This window comes from Scyliorhinus canicula, chromosome 1 (genome assembly GCF_902713615.1).
Source record: "Scyliorhinus canicula chromosome 1, sScyCan1.1, whole genome shotgun sequence".
NCBI classification, from domain to species: domain Eukaryota; kingdom Metazoa; phylum Chordata; class Chondrichthyes; order Carcharhiniformes; family Scyliorhinidae; genus Scyliorhinus; species Scyliorhinus canicula.
This window is the reverse complement of record NC_052146.1, coordinates 27,522,299-27,544,922: the sequence shown is the minus strand read 5'-3', so window position 1 is coordinate 27,544,922 and position 22,624 is coordinate 27,522,299. Positions and strand designations below refer to the sequence as shown.

The following is a 22,624-nucleotide window of genomic DNA, read 5'->3' as shown; positions in this document are numbered from 1 at the left end:
AGTTAAGGAAGGGCTGGGTCAGTCAGGTCTTTCATTCGGGGCTTGATTCTAAGACGAGGGGGGTTGCGATCCTGATTAATAAAAGGGTACAATTTGAGGCGAAGGGCACAGTCGTGGATGGGGGTGGCAGGTTCATTATGGTGAGGGGTAAGCTCGTAGGGGTCAGTGTGTATGCCCCTAATTGGGATGATGTGGATTTTATTAGGAGGATGCTAGGGAAGATCCCTGACTTGGACTCGCGTAAGTTGATCATGGGCGGGGACTTTAATACAGTCCTGGACCCGAGCCTGGACTGGTCATGCTTAAGAATGGGCAAGTTGCCAGCGATGGCAAAGGAACTGAGAGGGTTCATGGAGCAAATGGGGGGAGCAGATCCGTGGAGATTTAGCCGGCCGACGGCGAAGGAGTTCTCGTATTACTCCCACGTCCACAAGGTGTATTCCCAAATTGACTACTTTGTGGTGAGTAGGGACCTGCTGGACGGAATGGTGGGGGCTGAATATTCGGCAATTGCCATATTGGACCATGCTCCACACTGGGTAGACCTGCAGTTTTGTAAGGACAGCTTTCAGTGTCCACCATGGAGGCAAGAAGTTGGACTACTCATGGACGAGGCGGGGTGTGAGAGGCTACAGGTGAACGATAATGGAGAAGTCTCGGCAGCGGTTCTCTGGGAGGCACTGAAGGCAGCGGTGAGAGGGGAGCTGATTTCAATACAGGCACACAGGGACAGGACAGACAGGGCAGAGACGGACCGACTGATTAAGGAAATTCTACAGACGGACAGGAGTTACGCGGAATCCCCGAGGCCAGAGTTACTCAGGAAACAACAGAGGCTGCAGGCCGAATTTGGGGTTCTGACTACAGGCAAGGCTGTAGTGCAGCTTAGAAAGGTAAAAGGCGCGATTTATGAGAATGGGGAGAAGGCCAGTAGCTGCTTGCGCAGCAACTGAGGAAGAGGGAAGTTGCTAGGGAAATAGGGAGGGTAGTGGATGGGGAAGGTAATCTAGTGGGTGATCCAGCAGGGCTGAACAAGGTCTTTTGGGGCTTTTATAGGAAGCTGTACACTTTGGAACCACCCGGGGGACCAGGGGGGTGGCGGGGGAGGGGGGGGGGGGAATGAGGCGATTCCTGGATGGACTGACCTTCCCAAGAGCGGGAGGGGGTTGGTGTACGGACTGGGGGCCCTGGTCAGGATCGAAGAGGTATTGGGGGGCCTGAAGGTCATGCAGTCGGCTAAAGACCCGGGCCCGGAAGGATATCCGGTGGAGTTTTACAAAACATTTGCTGGGATAGTGGGGCTGGTGCTGGTCAGGGTCTTTAACGATGCAAGAGACAGAGGGAGTTGACCCCCGATGATGTCGCAGGCCACCATCTCGCTCATTCTGAAACGCGATAAGGACCCGGAGGCCTGTGGGTCATACAGGCCGATCTCCTTGATCAACATAGACGCCAAGTTACTGGCCAAGATTTTGGTGGCCAGAATTGAGGACTGTGCACCGGATACAATTGTGGAGGACCAAACCGGGTTTGTAAAGGGGAGGCAGCTGGTGGCCAACATAAGATGCTGCCAACGTGATTATGATACCCTGGAGAGTAGGAGGTAGAGATAGTGGTAGCCATGGATGCTGAAAAGGCTTTTGACCAGGTCGAGTGGCATTATCTGTGGGAGGTACTAGGACGGTTCGGGTTCGGGTTCATCGACTGGGTTAGGCTATTGAATCAAGCCCCGGAGGCAAGTGTAAGGACGAACAGGACGACATCGGACTAGTTTAGACTGCACCGTGGGACAAGACAGGGCTGCCCTCTCTCCCCACTGCTGTTTGCGCTTGCCATAGAGCCGCTGGCAATTGCACTGAGAGCTATCGGGGGCTGGAAAGGGCTGGTCGGGAGGGAGTGGAACATAGAGTCTCATTATACGCGGATGATCTGCTGTTATATGTATCGGACTCAATGGCCGGTTCTCCGGATACAAACTGAACATGGCTAAGAGCGAGTTCTTTGTAATTGAGGTGAGGGGGCAGGAGAGTAGGCTGAAGGGGTTGTCGTTCAGGCTACTGGGGGAGTGATTCCGATATTTGGGGATTCAGGTGGCACGGGACTGGGGCAGGTTGCATAAGCACAACCTGTCCCGACTGGTGGAACGAGTGAGGGAGGAGGTCCGGAGGTGGGATGAGTTCCTGCTGTCATTGGCGGGGAGGGTGCAGACTGTTAAGAAGATGATTCTCCTGCGGTTCTTGTTTGTTTTTCAGTGTCTCCCCATCTTTATCCCACGGTCCTTCTTTAAGAGGCTGAATAAAATTATTCTGGGATTTGTATGGACAGGGAAGTCCCCGCGGGTGAAGAGGGTGATGCTTGAAAGGAGCAGAGGAGAAGGGGGGGCTGCCGTTGTCGAACTTCAGCAACTATTACTGGGCGGCCAACATAGCGATGATAAGGAAATGGATGGTGGGTGCAGGGTCGGTTTGGGAGCAGATGGAGGCTGCTTCGTGCAGGGGCACTAGCTTAGCAGGCCTGGTCACGGCGCCTCTACCGCTTCCGCCGGCACGGTACTCCATCAGCCCGATAGTGGTGGCGGCTCTTCGGATCTGGGGCCAGTGGAGGAGGCATGTAGGGGAGGTAAGAGCATCAGTGTGGACCCCAATCTGCGGCAACCACCGATTTGCCCCGGGGAACATGGACGGGGGGGGGGTATCGACTGTGGAGGAGGGCGGGGATTGTGAGGATGGGGGATCTGTTCCTGGAAGGGAGCTTTCCGAGCATGAGGGCGCTGGAGGAGAAGTTTGGGCTGGCGAGAGGGAACGACTTTGGATACTTGCAGGTGAGGGATTTTGTACGCAGACTGGTGCCGTCCTTCCCACGTCTCCCGCCGAAGGGGAGGCAGGACAGGGTAGTTTCTCGGGGAGAGGTGGGAGAGGGTAGAGTTTCAGACGTCTACAAGGAACTAATGGGAGCTGAGGATACGCAGACCGAGGACCTGAAGCTTAAGTGGGAGGACAAGCTCGGGGGGGAGCTGGAGGATGGTATTTGGGCAGAAGCCCCGAGCAGAGTAAACACGACCGAAACATGCGCCAGGCTCAGCCTGATCCAGTTTAAGGTCGTGCACCGGGCCCACATGACGGTGGCCCGGATGAGCAGATTCTTCGGGCTGGAGGACAAGTGTGCTAGATGCGCCGGAGGGCCGGCTAACCATGTACACATGTTCTGGTCGTGCCCTAAACTCAGGGGGTATTGGCAGGGATTTGCAGATCTCATGTCCCGGGTATTGAAAACTGGGGTGGTAATGAGCTCGGAGGTGGCAAACTTTGGGGTTTCGGAGGACCCGGGAGTCCAGGAAGAGAGAGAGGCCGACGTTCTGGCCTTTGCTTCCTTGGTAGCCCGCCGATGAATACTGTTAGCATGGAGCGACACAAAGCCCCCGAGGGCTGAGGTATGACTATCGGACATGACGAGCTTTCTTGGCCTAGAGAAAGTCAAGTTCGCCTTGAGAGGTTCGTTACTTGGGTTCGCCCGAAGGTGGCAGCCATTTATTGACTTCTTCGCAAAGGAGTAAGCGTCAGCAGGGGGGGAGGGGGCAAGGGTAGAGTAGAGTGGAGTAGGGGGATATTGAGGCAGCTCCGTGCATGAACAGAGCCGTGGTTTGCACTATGTTTAATTTGTAATTTGTGTCTTGACTTTGCTTTTGTACTGTGCAATGTCACTTTTTCTATATGCCTAAAATACCTCAATAAAATTGTTTGTTAAAAAAAAGTGAGCAGGGGACAAGTAAAAAAGCAATGAGGGGGGAGAAGATGAAGTATGATTGCAAGCTAGCTGGTAATATAAAGGAAGATAGGAAGAGTTTTTTCAATATATAAATGGTAAGAGAGAGGCAAAAATAGACATTGGACCACTGGAAAATGTGGCTGGAGAAGTAATAATAGGAAACAAAGAAATGGCAGACGAACTGAACAGTTACTTTGCATCAGTCTTCATGGTTGAAGACACCAGTGACATGCCAGAGCTCCAGGAGAACCAGGGGGCAGAGGTGAGTGCAGTGACCATTACTAAGGAGAAGGTTCTGGGGAAACTGAAGGTGAATAAGTCACCTGGACCGGATGGACCAGGGTTCTAAAAGAGATAGCTCAGGAAATTGTTGAGGCATTGGTGATGATCTATCAGGAATCACTGGAGGCAGGAAGGATCCCAGAGGACTGGAAGGTGGCTAATGCAACACCCCTGTTTAAGAAGGGAGGGAGGCAGAAGACGGGAAATTATAGGCCCGGTTAGCCACACTTCGGTCATTGGTAAGATTTTTGAGTCCATTATTAAAGATGAGATTGTGGAGTACTTGGAAGTGCATGATAACATAAGATTGAGACAGCACAGCTTCGTCAAGGCGAGGTCATGTCTGACAAATCTGTTAGAGTTCTTTGAGGAAGTAACAAGGAAGTTAGACAAAGGAGAGCCAGTGGTGATTTATTCAGATTTCAGAAGGCCTTTGACAAGGTGCCGCATGGGAGACTGTTATATTAGTTAAGAGCCCATGTGCAGATAAAGGGCTCTTTTTCAGGGTGACAGCCAGTGACAAGTGGTGTACCTCAGGGGTCGGTGCTGGGACCACAACTTTTCACAATATTAATTAACCATCTAGAGGAAGGAACGGAAGGCTGTGTTGCTAAGTTTACAGATGATCATAGAATTTAAAGTGCAGAAGGAGGCCATTCAGCCCATTGAGTCTGCACCGGCTCCTGGAAAGAGCACCCTACCCAAGCCCACACCTCCACCCATCCCCATAACCCAGAAACCCCACCCAATACTAAGTGCAATTTTGGACACTGAGGGCAATTTAGCATGGCCAATCCACCTAACCCGCACATCTTTGGACTGTGGAAAGGAACCGGAGCACCCAGAGGAAACCCATGCACACACGGGGAGCACATGCAGACTCCACACAGACAGTGACCAAAGCCTGGAATCGTACCTGGGACCCTGGAGCTGTGAAGCAATTGTACTGACCACTATGCTACCATGCTGCCCACGGCAAAGATACAAAGATTTATAGAGGGGCAGGTAGTATTGAGGAAGCAGGTGGGCTGCAGAGGACTTGGACAGGCAAGGAGAGTGGGCAAAGAAGTGGCAGATGGATTACAATGTGGAAAAGTGTGAGATAAGCACTTTGGAAGGAGAAATGGAGGAATAGACAATTTTCTAAATGGGAAGATGCTTAGGAAATCAGAAGCACAAAGGGACTGGGAGTCCTTATTCACAATTCACTTAAAGTTAACATGCAGGTTCAGTTGGCAATTAGGAAGGCAAATGCAATGTTAGCATTCATGTCGAGAGGGCTAGAATACAAGACCAGGGATGTACTTCTGAGGCTATATAAGCTATGACCAGACCCCATTTGGAGTATTGTGAGCAGTTTTGGGCCCCGTATCTATTTTGATTTGATTTAATTGATTTATTATTGTCACATGTATTCGTATACAGTGAAAAGTGTTGTTTCTTGCATGCTTTACAGATAACACATACCGTACATAGGGAAGGAAGGAGAGACTACAGAATGTAATGTTACAGTCATAACTAGTGATGAGACCATCAATTCACGCGGCACGTGGTTAGAAGTGAACAGTGGTTTTAATCGTCTTACAACAGAGCCTGCCTGTGACGAGATGAACTCCAGTTGAACTGGCAGGCAGGCTCTCAGCATCAACCTTTATACTTCCGGTTAGGGGGAGGGGCCATGGGTGGAGCAATGGGCGGAGCCCAGTACAAGCTCCTCATCTCCCTCTATGGGTAGAGCCGTGCAACTACACATGATCCAATACAATATACAGGCTCAACATGTTGTACAATACAGTGTGGATTATTAGTATTTAGAATTCACCACAACTGGGATGTAGAGAAAAGATCAACTTAATATGAGGTTAATCTAAGGAAGGATGTGCTGGCCTTGGAAAGGGTCCAGAGGAGGTTCCCATGAATGATTCCTGGAATAAAGAGCTTGTCATATGAGGAATGGTTGAGGACTCTGGGTCTGTACTCGTTGGGTTTAGAAGGATGAGGGGGATCTTATTGAAACTTATAGGATACTGTGTGGCCTGGATAGAGTGGACGTGGAGAGGATGTTTCCACTTGTAGGAAAAAATAGAACCAGAGGACACAATCTCAAACTAAAGGGATGATCTTTTAAAACAGAGAATAGGAGGAATTTCTTCAGCCAGAGGATGGTGAATCTGGGGAACTCTTTGCCGCAGAAGGCTGTGAAGGCCAAATCACTGTGTCTTTAAGATAGGGATAGATAGGTTTTTGATCAATAAGGGATCAAGGGTTATGGGGAGAAAGCAGGAGATTGGGGATGAGAAAAATATCAGCCATGATGAATGGCGGAGCAGACTCGATGGGCCACGTGGCCTAATTCTGCTCCTATGTCTTATGGTCTTATGAATAAAGGCCTGAATTTGGAAATGGTCTCTCTCCCTGGAGCTGCCAGCTAATCGGATAGGTTGGCAGCTCCATTAGCCCGGGTGCGTGAATTGCGCTTCAGTGGACACAGTGGGTCTGCAGAAGAAGGAAGGTGGTCCCTGGATCCCTGGAGCAGGTTGGTCTGTGGTTGTTGGCAGATCAGGGACTGGTGAGGAGAGTGGTTCAAGGCTGAAAGCAGGTAGGAACGTTCTTCCAATGGGCGCTCTATCATCGGCAAAGGGAAGTCCCCGAAAAGAGATCTTTCTTCCTACCCTTTGACGAACTTTAAAAAAAACGAGCTGCCTGTTCGTAACTGACTGGTGATGCCAAGGGCGTGATTCTCTAAAAATGGGGCTATGTCCCCATGCGGGCATGAACGACTCCGGTGTCGACAGTCCCCAAAAGTGAGGAATTCTCACCTTTCTTGGGGCTAGGTTGCCTCCGGAGTCGTCCCAGCAGCTCCAGCCGACGGAACGGCCCGCGCGTTTCCGTGCATGCGCGGAATAGCCAGCGTGATTCCGCGCATGCACGGGGGTCTCCTTCTCCACGCCAGCCCCCAGGAAAATGGCGGAGCCCTACAGGAGCCCGGCGTGGAGTAAATCAGGCCCCCACGGAACCAGCCCGCCCGCTGATCGGTAGGCCCCGAGCGCGGGCCAGGCCACCATGAGGGCCTCCCCACCAGGGTCGGATACCTCCGCACCCCCCTTCAGGATGGCCCTCTCATACTCACCTTGCAGGTCCCGCCGTGTGGGAGGTGAGTAATCCACGCCGGCGGGACTGGCCAAACTCGTCGGCCACTCGGCCCATCAGGGTCCGGAGAATCGCCAATGAGCATCGGGTTGCACATAACTAAAACATGCAATGTAGCCTTGAATATAGAAAATCGAGAAATTGCCTGCTAAAGACATTAGGCGGGATTCTCCGTTAGCCGATTGGGTGAGGAATAGCTTCTGACGCAAAATCGCAGCAGGCATCGATTGAACGCCAAAGTGCGATTCTCCGCGCCTCGAAAACGGCGTCAATGTGTTTCACTCCGCATGTACAGTAGGCACCGTTTGATATATCATTAGCGGGCCCGACCCGGTACTCCCCAGGGCCTCCACGATTCTCCGCCTGCGATGGGCCAAGTTCCCGACGGCATAGTTCACTTGTGCTTTTAAAAATTGTGAAACCGGTGTGGCAGCTACTGAGGGAGAGAGAGGGGGTGCGGAAGGTGTCCAACATCGCCATAGGTTGCTGACAGTTGTGCTGCTGGCCCGGGGGCTTCTGCCAGGGTTGGGGCGAGTTGTGGGAGTGGTCAGGAGGTGGCCTGTGAGGTCAGGGTGGACTGGTAAGGAACACCAGTGCCGCAGCCAGCAAGGTAGCCATGCAGCTGCACACAAAGCTTACAGCCCACTTTGAACCTGCCTACACAGGTTGTATAGGTGTCCCCTCTGGCCCCAGACGACCCATCAGCTGTATGGGCGCGTTCCAGCACAACCAGTGCCATCTTTTTGGCTGGGAGAAGTGTGTGTAGCTGTCCAGCTGTCAATCACAGACGCGGCGAATCCCGCACTTTTTCATTTGAATCGATTGTGTTCCACGTGGCACTGATTTTAGCCCATCAGTGATAGCGGAATCGGTCCAGGTGTGGCGTCGGTTTTTCTGTCGTAAAAGGTCACGGATTCTCCATTGGCATCAAGAGAATCCCGCCCAGTACTTAAAGACTAACCCAGATATATATTTTTATTCACCTTCTTGTTCCTGACAAGGTTCAGGATCTGATATTCTCGTTCTGGATTTGGGAGTGTCTTCTGCGTCTGAAATGTTTGACAAGTTGTATAATTAGCATTATGTAAGACATACAAATATGGATTTCATCACTATTAACAGAATCCATAGAATAGAATCATAGAATCCCTACAGTGAAGAATGAGGCCATTCAGCCCATCGACCCATCAACCAACTGAAAGAGCACCCTAACTTAGGGCCCCCCCACCAAACATATTCCTGTAACCCCACCGAATCTGGCATGGCCAATCCACCTGAACAATCCTCCATTTCTGCAATCGTAATTATAATTATTTGTATTGATTAATGTGAAAAATGGGATAGATTTCCACATCATTTTATGTTCCTCAGATATAAAACTAAAATGCAGATGTTTTGCAATTGTACAAATGATGGAATCAATGAAAGTGAAAAATCAGGTTTGGGAAAAAAAGTCCCATGGCACAGAATCATGTAAATTCAACTCCAAAGATAAAAAAATTCCAATCCTCAGCAGAAAGATTTGCTCACTCCTGAATATGTGGGTGAAATGAGCTGTGCACATATTGCAAGTGAAATTGCGTTAAGCAAACATTAATTTACAGGACAAATAGTGATGTTCTCCAAGATCCATTCCCTTCCACATATATTGAGACAGGGCAGTATCTCCTAAATATAATTCAATTGGCTGGGATTTTCCACTCCCGTTGGTGTTGGGTGGGTTTGGCAAAGGGAGCGAAAATTATTATAAGAAGTGCAAGGTCACTTTTTACGTCAGCATAAAAGCACAATGCGATTGTTTCTTCGCCTGTAAGTGGCCGGGGTGGGGGGCACGGTAGCACAGTGGTTATTACTGCTGCTTCACAGCGCCAGGGTTCCAGGTTCAATTCCCGGCTTTGGTCACTGTCTGTGCAGAGTCTGCATGTTCTCTCCGTGTCTACGTGGGTTTCCTCCAGGTGCTCCGGTTTCCTCCCACAAGTCCCAAAGACATGCTGTTAGCTGAAATGGACATTCTGAATTCTCCCTCTGTGTACCTGAGCAGGCACTGGAGTGTGGCGACTAGAGAATTTTCACAGTAACTTCATTGCAGTGTTAATGTAAGTCTACTTGTGACATTAATACAGACTATTATTATTATTATTAAGTACGGGCCATGTTCCAGACTTTCAATGTTTGGAATGTTATTATAATAAATTAATGCTAGTATGATGACAGAAACGGTGTGAAGTGTAACTGGTCTCTGAAAGCGCGCACTGTTGGGCAGACCTCCTCGGGGAACTCAGATCATTTGTGCGCTCGGGGGGAGAGGGTGATACTTGGGTAGTGCTCTGGTATCAGGTTAGCACCCACTGCCATGGTCCAGGTAGTGCCAGGGTAGTGGTGGTTGGGGGGGGGGGAGGTACACCTGCGTGAACTAGTTTGCTCGCTCTGCACTGGGCAGTCTTTAAAAATGGCACCCTGGAGTATCAAGTGATAAAGTTGATGGCAAGGCGGGTGAATCAGAGGCTAGCCCGCCAGCGTGACTTCAACATTTTTTCTTCAAAGTGCTGCACTATATGGCGGATAAAGCCACTTTTGCCATTGGCAGCGTCAATGTTGCTTTTCCCACCTGACATCTGTCTTTACTGAGATTGGGAAAAATCCTGGGTTGACTTGAAAATAGAGAAAGGTTTAAAGCATTAATATGCATACTCATTTTAAAGTACCTGTTAGTTCCTGACAAGTATCAGGATCTGATTGTCCACGTCCATATTTGCCTTCTTTACCTGAAATATATATCAGAAGTAAGTAGCATAAGGTTTATTAAGGTCCAGGACCAGACCCCAACATTTGTTAGGATACTGGAGAAGAACCCCAAACACTTATTTTCTGTTTGTAAAACTGTGAGGAAAAGATACTTCACTCCAGGAGTGATTCCACTTATAAATATGAATATGTTATATTGAAACAAAATGTATTATTAACACAGGGTTCAACTATAATAAACTGACAGAAAATAGCTCACAATTAACAGTTAAACAATTATTAACATAAAAAGGAAACACTTTAACTTCGAACTGAACCTTCTCTTACTCCAACTAAGCAAAGCCCAACACAGGTTAAAAGCCACTGATAAATAAAGTTAGCAAACACAAGGATACTTGCTGCACACTTGGATAGAGATTTCTTGGAAATATTGCTCAGGAAACAGCATGCAGAGCCTTCTGTCTGTGTCAGACTACTGCTTAACCTGACAGAAATTTGAGAAAAGTTCCTGCTCAGCTTAAAGCTCTTAGCAGACGATAAATTAAGCTCACTGCTTCAGGCATGGTTCCTCCTATTAATTACATCATCTTTATCCCACTTAGATTCTCAGATCTGCTGACCCAAGTCTAAACACAATGGGGGCAATTCAAACACCGCGTTGCGCTCAGCGCCGATCCGAGAATGCTGTGTGAATAGCAGGAAAGGTTAAAATTGGGATCCTGGCCTGCTTTCGACGGTGAGTTCCAGATCTCGCCCAAAAAAGGCGAGAAGGTCATTAAGACTAATTTGCATTAATTTCAATCTCATTAGCGAGACTGAGGTCAAATCTAGCGGCCCCCCATGTGTGAACCAACTCTCCTGTGAGAAGTCTCGCGGATGTCATTTACTTCTCCTTTACAAAAATGGGAATCTGGCGGAATGTCTACTGAGAAGTAATGAGGAGTTGAGCAGCCCTTTCCATTTGCCGGCATGCAGCTCTGAAGCACCAGGGTTGCTGCTCCAGTGTTTGTGGAGGGTGGGGGGCCCTTCAGGGAGTTTGGGGTTGTTTGGGCGGGATGGAGGGGGCAAGGCTGGGGTCACCCCAGGGCTGGGGTGAGGGGCTTTATGTCTGTGAGGCCTTCAAGCCATCATTAAATATTGGGGAGACTCATAATAGGGGCAACAGCAGCTGCAGCATGTATTCCTACCAAACGCTCCAGGGCAGAGCCTTGCTGCGACTTCTCTCATGAAAGTCAACTTCACCACCTTTCACTGTGAACAGCCTCTAGCTTCACAGCTGAAAGTTATATCAAATGAAGGATTAGCCTCCTCGAAAGAATAGATGCCATGAGAGGATGATTAGTGAACTGGTCGTCCTGCAACCATTGATGCTTTGACAGTGTGGCTGAACTCTAGGAACGTCAGTACCATACAGGCAGCTGCCAACAATCAAACACTAAAGACCAGAGCTTCACTACTGAGGACCCTCTCGCAGCTAAAGGGTAAATATCCAGATGAGCAGAGAACAGCTGAGTACAGCCTCTCTAATGTTGCTGGCAGGGGTTTGGAGTGTAGGAGTTCCTGATCCTGTCAAGAGTGTGCAGGGCGAGGTTTGCCAACATAACTGGCTCGCTGAATAGCAGTCTGAGAGAAGGTTGGACAGTAATGGTAAGGGTGGGGAGACCTGGGGGAATTTGAGGGTCCCGGCATGGAAGCCCTATCTGATTGTAGTCTCTCTTCTTCTCCAAATCCTTTCGATACAAATATATTTGCTGATGTAGATCCCGTAGGGCCTGCCCTTGTTCTGCTTGCCGCATCCGAGGAGGACAAGCACCGAAAAAGGCAGCAAGGCCATCATAGGCTGGAGGCAGCATCGCTTGTGCACCCCCTGAAGACCTGGCAGTCCATCAGGCTGAGGAGGGGGCCAGAGGGAGAGGCCAGTGATGTGCCAAAGTGTACAGGAATCGTTGGTCCTTCCATGAACGAATGGACAGCATATGCCGCAGAAAACTGCGTCTCAACAGAGACAGTGCTGTGCCAGTGCCATGTACTCGCAGTCATGGTATCCCATGCAGGAGGAGAACACCCACTGCCAGTGGGCATGAATGTCACAGCAACACTGAACTTTTACGTCAATGGGCGATTCCAGGGCTTGAGCAGGGAGCTGTGTGGCATATCGTAATCTACACCCCACAGGTACATCCAGGATGTGTTGGAAGCTCTGTATGATTTGATGTGATTTGATTTGATTGTCACATGTACCGAAGTACAGTGAAAAGTATTTTTCTGCGGCCAAGGGAACATACACAGTGCATACATAGTAGACAAAAAGAATAATCAATAGAGTACATTGTCAAATGGTACATCGACAAACAGTGATTGGTTACAGTGCGGAACAGGGGGTCAAGCAAAGCAAAATTATATAAGAAGTGGAAAATAGTTTTAGTAGGTCAGAACGGTGATAGGAGATAAAAGAAAAGGATCTGAGGGAGAGAACTCGCAGAGAGTTGTCATGCTCCGGCGCCATATTGGATTATGCCCAGGCATTCAACTATATCACCTCCAACCTGGACCAGGCCCACCAAGATGTTTGGGATATTCGATACTCCACCATCGCTGGGATGCCCCAGGGGGCCATTGATGGCACGCATGTCACTCTGCGAGCACCGTTCGGCATCAGGGAGTGCACAATATTAACAGGAAGGGGTTCCACTCCCTGAATATGTAGATCATGTGAGACAAACACCTGAGGATCATGTATGTGTATGCACACTACCCTGGACAAGGGATACCTGCTGAGGTCATGGCTGATGATGGCAGTGCAGAGGCCTGAGACCGAGGCGGAGACTCGTAATGAGGGCAACGCCGCAACCCTTGCTGCTACTGAGCAGTGTTCTGGGATGGTCAAAATGTGATTCCGATGCTTGTACCACTCTGGTGGGGCTCTACAGTACATCCCCTAGAGTGTCTCCCATTTTGTGGTGGTCTTCTGTACTCTCCACAATCTGGCACAATAGTGGGGTGGCATGCTGGAGCAGGAGAAGCAGGAAGAGGCAGAGGGACATGCGGCCTCGTATGAGGAGGAGGACCAGGAGGGGCTGGAGGACCGATCTGAGAAGGACCCGAAGGATGGAGGACAGGTTGCGGCAAGGGTCCGACATGCTTGGAGGACGAGGGAGGCCCTCATCGTCTCCAGATTCTTCCAGGACGAAGCTGTATCCGTTAGCTCAACAGCGCCCCATCCCCCAATCACACCGTCCGCTTCCCAACCACGTTGTTCTCATCTCCAAGGGTATATGTAGACCATAAGACCATAAGACATAGGAGTGGAAGTAAGGCCATTCGGCCCATCGAGTCCACTCCGCCATTCAATCATGGCTGATGGGCATTTCAACTCCACCTCCCAGCATTCTCCCCATAGCCCTTAATTCCTCGCGACATCAAGAATTTATCTATCTCTGCCTTGAAGCCATTTAGCGTCCCGGCCTCCACTGCACTCTGCGGCAATGAATTCCACAGGCCCACCACTCTCTGGCTGAAGAAATGTCTCCGCATTTCTGTTTTGAATTTACCCCCTCTAATTCTAAGGCTGTGCCCACGGGTCCTCGACTCCTCGCCTAACGGAAACAGTTTCTTTGCGTCCATCCTTTCTAAGCCATGTATTATCTTGTAAGTTTCTATTAGATCTCCCCTTAACCTTCTGAACTCCAATGAATACAATCCCAGGAACGCCAGCCGTTCCTCATATGCTAGACCCGCCATTCCAGGGATCATCCGTGTGAATCTCCGCTGGACACGCTCCAGTGCCAGTATGTCCTTCCTGAGATGTGGGGCCCAAAACTGGACACAGTACTCCAAATGGGGCCTAACCAGAGCCTTATAAAGGCTCAGTAGCACATCGCTGCTTTTATATTCCAACCCTCTTGAGATAAATGACAACATAGCATTCGCTTTCTTAATCACGGATTCAACCTGCATGTTTACCTTTAGGGAATCCTCGACTAGCACTCCCAGATCCCTTTGTACTTTGGCATTATGAATTTTCTCACCGTTTAGAAAGTAGTCTATGCTTGGATTCTTTTTTCCAAAGTGCAAGACCTCACATTTTCTCACGTTGAAATGCATCAGCCATTTCCTGCACCACTCTCCCAAACTGTCTAGATCCTTCTGCAGCCTCCCCACTTCCTCAGCACTACCTGCCTGACCACCTAACTTCGTATCATCGGCAAACTTCGCTAGACTGCCCCCAGTCCCTTCATCCAGATCATTAATATATATGGTGAACAGCTGCGGCCCCAACACTGAACCCTGTGGGACACCGCTGGTCACCGGCTGCCATTCCGAAAAAGAACCTTTTATCCCAACTCTCTGCCTTCTGTCAGACAGCCAATCCTCAACCCATGCCAGTAGCTCACCTCGAACACCATGGGCCCTCACCTTACTCAGCAGCCTCCTGTGTGGCACCTTATCAAAGGCCTTTTGGAAATCCAGATAGACCACATCCACTGGGTTTCCCTGGTCTAACCTACTTGTCACCTCCTCAAAGAATTCTAACAGGTTCGTCAGGCACGACCTCCCCTTACTAAATCCATGTTGACTTGTTCTAATCCGACCCTGCTCTTCCAAGAAATTAGAAATCTCATCCTTAACGATCGATTCTAGAATTTTACCAACAACCGAGGTTAGGCTAATTGGCCTATAATTTTCCATCTTTTGTCTTGATCCTTTCTTGAACAAGGGGGTTACAACAGCGATCTTCCAATCGTCCGGGACTTTCCCTGACTCCAGTGATTTTTGAAAGATCTCAACCAACGCTTCCGCTATTTCTTCAGCCACCTCCCTCAGAACTCTAGGATGTAGCCCATCGGGGCCAGGAGATTTGTCAATTTTAAGACCTTTTAGCTTTTTTAGCACCATCTCTTTTGTAATGGCAACCATACTCAACTCAGCCCCCTGACCCTTTATAATTTTTGGGATATTACTAACGCCTTCCACTGTGAAGACAGACGCAAAGTACTTATTAAGTTCTCCAGCCATTTCCTCATCTCCCATCACTAGCCTTCCAGAATCAGTTTGAATTGGCCCAATGTCTACTTTGGCCTGACGTTTGTTTCTTATGTATTGAAAGAAACTTTTACTATCATTTCTTATATTACTGGCTAGCCTGCCTTCATATTTGATCCTCTCCTTCCTTATTTGTCTCTTTGTTAACCTCTGTTTGTTTTTGTAGCCTTCCCAATCTTCTGATTTCCCGGTGCTTTTGGCCACTTTATAGGATCTCTCTTTTTCTTTGATACATTTCCTGACCTCCTTTGTCAGCCATGGCTGTCTAATCCCTCCCTGGATAATCTTTCTTTTCTTGGGGATGAACCTCTGTACAGTGTCCTCAATTATGCATACAAACTCCTGCCATTTTTGCTCTACTGTCTTCCCTGCTAGGGTCTGCTTCCAGTTGATTTTCACCAGTTCCTCTCTCATGCCCTCGTAATTACCTTTATTTAACTGTAACACCATTACATCCGATTTTGCCTTCTCTCTTTCAAACTGCAGACTGAACTCAACCATATTATGATCGCTGCTTCCTAAGTGTTCCCTTACTTTAAGATCTTTAATAAAGTCTGGTTCATTACATAGCACTAGGTCCAGAATAGCCTGCTCCCTTGTGGGCTCCATGACAAGCTGTTCCAAAAAGCCATCTTGTAAGCATTCCATGAATTCCTTTTCTTTGGATCCACTGGCTACATTATTTACCCAATCCACCTGCATATTGAAGTCCCCCATGATCACTGTGACCTTGCCTTTCTGACATGCCTTTTCTATTTCCCGGTACATGTTGCGCCCCTGGTCCTGACCACTGTTAGGCGGTCTGTACATAACTCCCATTATGGTTTTTTTGCCTTTGTGGTTCCTCAATTCTACCCACACAGACTCCACATCATCCGACCCTATGTCGTTTAGTGCCATAGATTTAATTTTGTTCTTAACTAACAAGGCAACCCCACCCCCTCGGCCCACCTCCCTGTCTTTTCGATAGGTTGTATATCCTTGGATGTTTAACTGCCAGTCCTGAACCCCCTGCAGCCATGTCTCTGTGATGCATGTAACATCACTCCAGGCTGATGGGCCTATGTTGGCACTGGCAGTGCGTCCCTATCCATGGCAGGAAAGTTATGACTACTCTCTGTGAGGAGAGCTCTGGTGCTCCTCAGGATCTGATAAAGTCTGACTCCTGTATTTCTCTGAAGCACACTTACACCCTTCCTCATGACGGAGTCTGTTTCGGGAACTTTTGATCTTTGAAAACTGTGCTGGGTGTGGGAAGCATAGAGAACAATAGTGGGGTGGCCCGCTGTGAAGACTAAAATTATAGTCTTCACATGTATCAAGTGTGAGTGTGAACATTTTAAAGTGTTAGATTTCCATTCCCCCTAGCTGATAGTGGCCTAATGAGTGCTCCTCATTCTGTGATCACGTGCTATGTTTAGGTGTTTCCCAGACTACACATCAGAGGGGGAAGCAGCCTGCTAACATCTATGCTCTGAGGCCTTTGATGCCCCTGGCGGACGTCCTCTATCGGACCTGGAGCCGGATGGTCCCGGTTGACGTACCGGTGTCACAGGCATCAACGTGCCACCCTGTTCTGCCCTCTGCACTTCAGATGCACCAGAGTCAGGAGGGGGGATTCAGAAAAACTGGAGACTGCCTTAGCCTCCTTGGTGGCAATCTCTAGGTCGGGCTCAAGCACTTCCTCCTCCCTGACGGTGCCCATAGGCCCTGGGTGACATCATGCGATGGAGGGGCAGCTGGAGTGACCACCAGAAGCCTCTGAGTCATCTGGCACTGCCAGTCCTAGTGTCGTAGGCTATATTAGGGGTATCGAAGTACCTAGGTGGGATGTACCTTATACTGCAGTATGAGTGGTAGAACCTGCCTGCTGGTTCCGCCCAGCAGGCGGAGCATGAGAGTCTGTGTATCACCCACAGCAGTCATTCTGTACCGGAGCTCCTGGGGTAACTACTTGTTCATTAAAGCCTTCAATGGGACTACAATCTCACTTCAGTAGTGATTGATCGTGCATCAATTTAATGAACAAGAATTGAAAAATGGTTGCTCTCCGCATCAAGCCAGAGTGTCTACAAATCAACCCCCATGCGGCAAATGCAGCAGTAACGTTTAAACATTGGCTGGCATGATTCAACGGGTACATCAGGACAGCCCCGACTACCCCCATGGAGGAACAGAAAATGCAAGTCCTCCACTCAAGGGTGAGCCCAGAAATCGACACGCTTATGGAAGACACGGACGATTTCGAGGACGCAATGACTTTGTTAAAAGAGCACTATGTTCGCACTGTGAATCAGGTATACGCTCGGCATCTTTTAGCTACCAGAAGGCAGATCCCAGGGGAATCACTGGACAATTTTTACCGCGCATTGTTAGTGTTAGGTAGAAACTGTAACTGTCCACAAGTCTCAGCCAATGACCACACCGAACTCTTAATACGTGATGCTTTTGTTGCGGGCATGTGTCCTCTAAAATCCACCAGCGATTGCTGGAAAACGACACGCTAAGGCTTAAAGAGGCACGAAACTTGCGCACTCCCGCAACGCCCAGGCCTACGTTCCCGACCGCGCGGTACCCGCATGTACAGGGTGGACCCCACTGATGGCCGATTCCAAAGCACCCCATAATTCCCCACAAGCTTGTGCAGTGCGACAGCCAGGAAACGCGGGGGGGGGTGGCATGCTATATTTGCGGGTAAAACAAATACCCACAGCAACGCTGCCCGGCCAGATCTGCAATCTGCAAGGGCTGCGGGAAGAAGGGGCACCTCGTGGCAGTGTGCCAGGCCCGGTTGGCCGCCGCTGTCTCCACAGGCGAACCGGGCCCGCTGCCATTCCTTTCCTCACTGGCCATGTGCGATTCATGGGGGCAGCCATTTTGGATGACGTCTCAGGACCCTGACTCGGGTGGCTGTGTATCACCCGACGAGATCTCTCAGCTTCTGCCACAACTTGCCTCAGTGACACTGGACCAGTCTCAGCCCTGATGCGACCATCAATTCACTCAAGACACGAGTGGAAGTAAACTGTGGCTTTAATTGACTTACAACTGAGCCTGCCTGCGACCAGAAGAACTGAGGGTAGACTCACAAGCCCACAGCACTTTATACTTCCGGTAGTGGGAGGAGCCATGGGCGGAGCCATGGGTGGAGACAAGGGTGGAGCCCTGTACAAGCTCCTCATCTCCCCCTGTGGGCAGAGCCGCGCAACGGCTCACCGATGGAGCCCGTTGATGAGTCACAGTGGGACACAGTGATACACAGTGTGAATTATACGCATTATACATTCACCACAGGCCCCAAACCCTTTCAACCGCTACGCCGTCGGTACTCATCAACGGGCACAAGACATCCTGCTTGGTCGACTCTGGGAGCACGGAGAGCTTCATCCATCCCAATATGGTAAGACACTGCTCCCTCGCTGTACACCCGATTAAACAAAAGATCTCCCTGACCTCCGGGTTCCACTCTGTGATGATCCGGGGTACTGCATAGCCAACCTCACGGTCCAGGGCGTGGAGTTCAATAACTTCCAACTCTACGTCCTCCTCCATCTCTGCGCTGCCACACTCCTGGGACTGGACTTCCAGTGTAACCTGCAAAGTTTAACGTTCAGATTTGGCGGCCCCATAGCCCCCTCACTGTCTGGGGCCTCGCGACCCTCAAGGTCGACCCACCTTCCTGTTTGCGGTAGGACCCGTCCTACTCCTATATTAGGGGTATATTAGGTAGGCTATATTAGGGGTATAGCGGTACCTAGGTGGAATGCATCTTATACTGTAGTATGAGTTGTAGAACCTGCCTGCTGGTTCCGCCCAGCAGGCGGAGCATGAGAGTCTGTGTTTCACCCACAGCAGTCATTCTGTACCGGAGCTGCTGGGGTAATTACTTGTTCATTGAAGCCTTCAATTGGACTAAAATCTCGCTTCAGTAGTGATTGATAGTGCATCACCTAGGGACCCCCCATTGTTTGCTTGCACCAATCGCCCTTCGCGAATGTCCTCAGTGACTGGGCTATGGTTTGGAGTGCCTTGGCAATGTTCACTTGCATCTAGGTCATGGCCTTCAATGACTGGAACATGATGTCAAGCTCTTCAGCCATGGTTAACACTGATTGAGCCATGCCTTGGACATCACCACTTGAGGGACGGACGTCGGGTTCCAGGCTTCCCACTGCGATCACCACTCTAACAGTTTTGTCCTCCGTGCAATGCATTATCGGCATTATTTCCTGCACCTGAAGGGTGTGGATTGGATTGGATTTCTTTATTGTCACGTGTACCGAGGTACAGTGAAAAGTATTTTTCTGCGAGCAGCTCAACAGATCATTAAGTACATGAAAACAAAAGGAAATAAAAGAAAATACATAATAGGGCAACACAAGGTACACAATGTAACTACGTAAGCACCGGCACGGGTGAAGCATACAGGGGTGTAGTGTTAATGAGGTCAGTCCATAAGAGGGTCGTTAAGGAGTCTGGTAACAGCAGGGAAGAAGCTGTTTTTGAGTCTTTTCATGCGTGTTCTCAGACTTCTGTATCTCCTGCCCGATGGAAGAAGTTGGAAGAGTGAGTAAGCCGGGTGGGAGGGGTCTTTGATTATGCTGCCTGCTTTCCGCAATGGATGGGAGGCAGGTTTTTGTGATGGACTGGGCTGTGTTCACGACTCTCTGAAGTTTCTTGCCATTCCAGGCTGTGATGCAGCCAGATAGGATGCTTTCTATGGTGCATCTGTAAAGGTTGGTAAGAGTTAATGTGGACATGTCGAATTTCCTTAGTCTCCTGAGGAAATATAGGCGCTGTTGTGCTTTCTTGGTAGCGTGGTAGCGTCGACATGGTGGACCAGGACAGATTTTTGGTGATGTGTAACCCTAGGAATTTGAAACTGCTAACCATCTCCACCTCGGCCCCGTTAATGCTGGCAGGGGTGTGTACAGTACTTTGCTTCCTGATATTTTCTTATCCCCATTCTTCTGCCTTCTCCCCATAACCCCTGATCCCCTTATCTAACTCTGTCTTAAAGACACTCAATAATTTGGCCTCCACAGCCTTCTGCGGTAAAGAGTTCCACAAGATGGCAGCGCGGAGAGCAGCCCCAAAGTTCACAGACACCAAACTGGAGACCGTGTTGGATGCGCTGGAGGAGCGGCATGGAAAGGAGGCTGCCAGCTGCCACCATTCGTTGTGCCTGGGCACAGGTGGCAGAGGCCGTGAGAGCCACCAGCAACATCATCCAGACTGACCAGCAGTGCCGGAAAAAACTGCACAACCTCCTCTTGGCGGCCAGGGTGAGCGTGCTCTGCCACCAGTCCCGTCCCACACACCCGTAACCCTAACCTCCCCCAAGGAGGGCGGCTGAATCCCTACCCTGCAACACATGCGGGTACCCATACCAGCTGCTCTGGCCCTATGCCCTGGCCAATGAGCAATACCTACCCATCCCCTGGGCTGCATGCGTCGGACTGTCTAACACTGTCGGTTTATGTGTTCCCCCCACCAAGAGAAGGCCGCACACAACCACCGGGCGCGGGAGAAGACAGGAGGGGGACCGCTTGTCCTACTGCCCCTCACAATAGCAGATCAGCAGGCCTTAACGTGGTTGGTGGCCAGGAGGAAAGGGAAATCGCCAAGGTGGAGCTTGGCCACGGGCGAGGAAATGAGAGCCCGCTGAGTTGTGGTTCCCTGTGACATATGTGTCAGCCCCCCCAAAACCCCCACCACCCTCATCCCCTTACCACCCTCAGCCCACCCACACCCTCACTCTACACCACCCCCACCCCACCCCGATTCTCTCCCAGCAAATGGTCTAATCATGCATTTTGTCTTGCAGGACCTTCTGGAGATGGGGCTGGTCCATCAGGTGTCCCCCGACCACAGTCCCACAGCTTGAGCCTGCCCCCGTGAGCCGAGCAGTGATGGAAATAGTTTGTACACCAGCTCTCCGCCTGAGATACGCAGGATCCCATGACATTTACCTCGGTTGGCCATGTTAGTGAAAAGGCTCCTGGGACACTATCTGGTGCGCACCACAGTTCACCCTGTCCCGGGCCTCGGGCTTCTGGAACAGACAGTCCCATCAATTGTGGAGATGCAGTCGCAGAGCCAGGGACTACAAAAGGGCTTCTTGCCGAGTATCCAGCACCTGCAGGCATAGTTTGAGGTGTCCAACATGCGCAGCAGCAGGGGTGGTGCCGACCATGTGTGTCACCCAGGCCAACACCACACGGATGACCTCCACAGTGGAGGCATTGGGGACGATGATTAAGCACAGAGCGTTTTGTTCACCCCGCCACGATAAGACGCTGCGCTTTCCCTGTCTACCCGGTTAAGCAAAAAATCGCTCTGGCCTCCGGTTCTCACTCGGTACAGATCACGGGATGCTGCATAGCGGACCTCACGGTCCAGGGGAGGGAGTTTAAAAACTACAAGCTATTCGTCCTCCCTCACCTCTGCGTGGATTGAAAACCCATCGCCACCAGGAGCAGACGGTACAGTGCCCAGGACCGGACCTTCATCAGGTCCGAGGTCCAGCAGCTTCTGAAGGAAGGGGTCATCGAGGCTAGCAACAGCCCCTGGCGAGCACAAATGCTGGTGGTAAAGACCGGGGAGAAGAATAGGATGATCATAGACTACAGTCAGACCATCAACAGGTTTACGCAGCTGGACGCGTACCCTCTCCCACGTATCTCCGACCTGGTCAACAGGATCGCCCAGTACAAGGTCTTCTCCACGGTGGACCTCAAGTCCGCCTACCATCAGCTCCCCATCTGTGCGAGTGACCGCAAGTACACTGCGTTCGAAGCGGACGGGCGGCTCCACCACTTTTTAAGGGTTCCCTTCGGTGTCACAAACGGGGTCTCGGTCTTCCAATGAGAGATGGACCGAATGGTCGACCAATACGGTTTACGGGCCACCTTCCCGTATCTCGATAATGTCACCATCTGCGGCCATGATCAGCAGGACCACGACACCAACCTCCGAAAATTCCTCCGAACCGCAAAACTCCTGAACCTGACCTACAACAAGGACAAATGCGTGTTTAGCACTGACCGTCTAGCCATCTGGGAGTGTGAGCTGCCATTGGTGCAGAGGACTCGCTGCCCATTGGCCCAGGTATCGTAATACCCCTAGTCATACTACCATAAGGGTTTCTATTATTTTGCTTGGGGGAGAATTGTATCCCTTCCTGAGATACCCAGTTGGTGAGTGCCTTGACAATTCTTCTTCTTGTTAGTGAGGTTTCCTTAATGGAAAATGGTTTACGTTTTCCGGTGATGGCCGGGCCTGACAGTGCATCTGCTTTGGCTGGAGAGGAATGAAGTTTGTTGTTTAGCGAATCTTGACTTACTGGTTCCTATATACTGTATTCGACTATACACTGAGGATGCTCAGTCCAGGACTTCCTCCATGAGCTTGGTGCAAAGTTGCCACTAATGCATTGGTGGTTGGCAGAACATGTGTCATACCTGTCTCCTATTATATACAGATGTCACTCATTCCCATCAGTCTACGTGTGCTCTCTGCACATTGAAGTACGGTTGCTTCCCCTCATCTCAACCGCCTTCGCCTCCAGTGACACTGAATCTCAAGGGTAGAGCTCATGAAAGATGCAATAAGATCAGGAGAGGTGAAGCTTTCCCAC

At 50.1% G+C, this 22,624-nt stretch overlaps 1 protein-coding gene across 5 annotated transcripts in view; it reads right to left on the bottom strand.

Annotated features, from left to right (window-relative positions):
- The window catches only part of LOC119953068 (transcriptional regulator ATRX homolog), a 608,924-nt gene that overhangs the window by 333,228 nt on the left and 253,072 nt on the right, over positions 1-22,624 (bottom strand). For all 5 annotated transcript variants that reach the window (XM_038776923.1, XM_038777098.1, XM_038777278.1 and 2 more), the window contains 2 exons: positions 9,903-9,962; positions 8,181-8,246 (listed from right to left, as the gene is read on the bottom strand). In XM_038776923.1, coding sequence (XP_038632851.1) covers positions 8,181-8,246; positions 9,903-9,962 — 126 coding nt within the window. The remainder of the gene's footprint in view (positions 1-8,180; positions 8,247-9,902; positions 9,963-22,624) is intronic.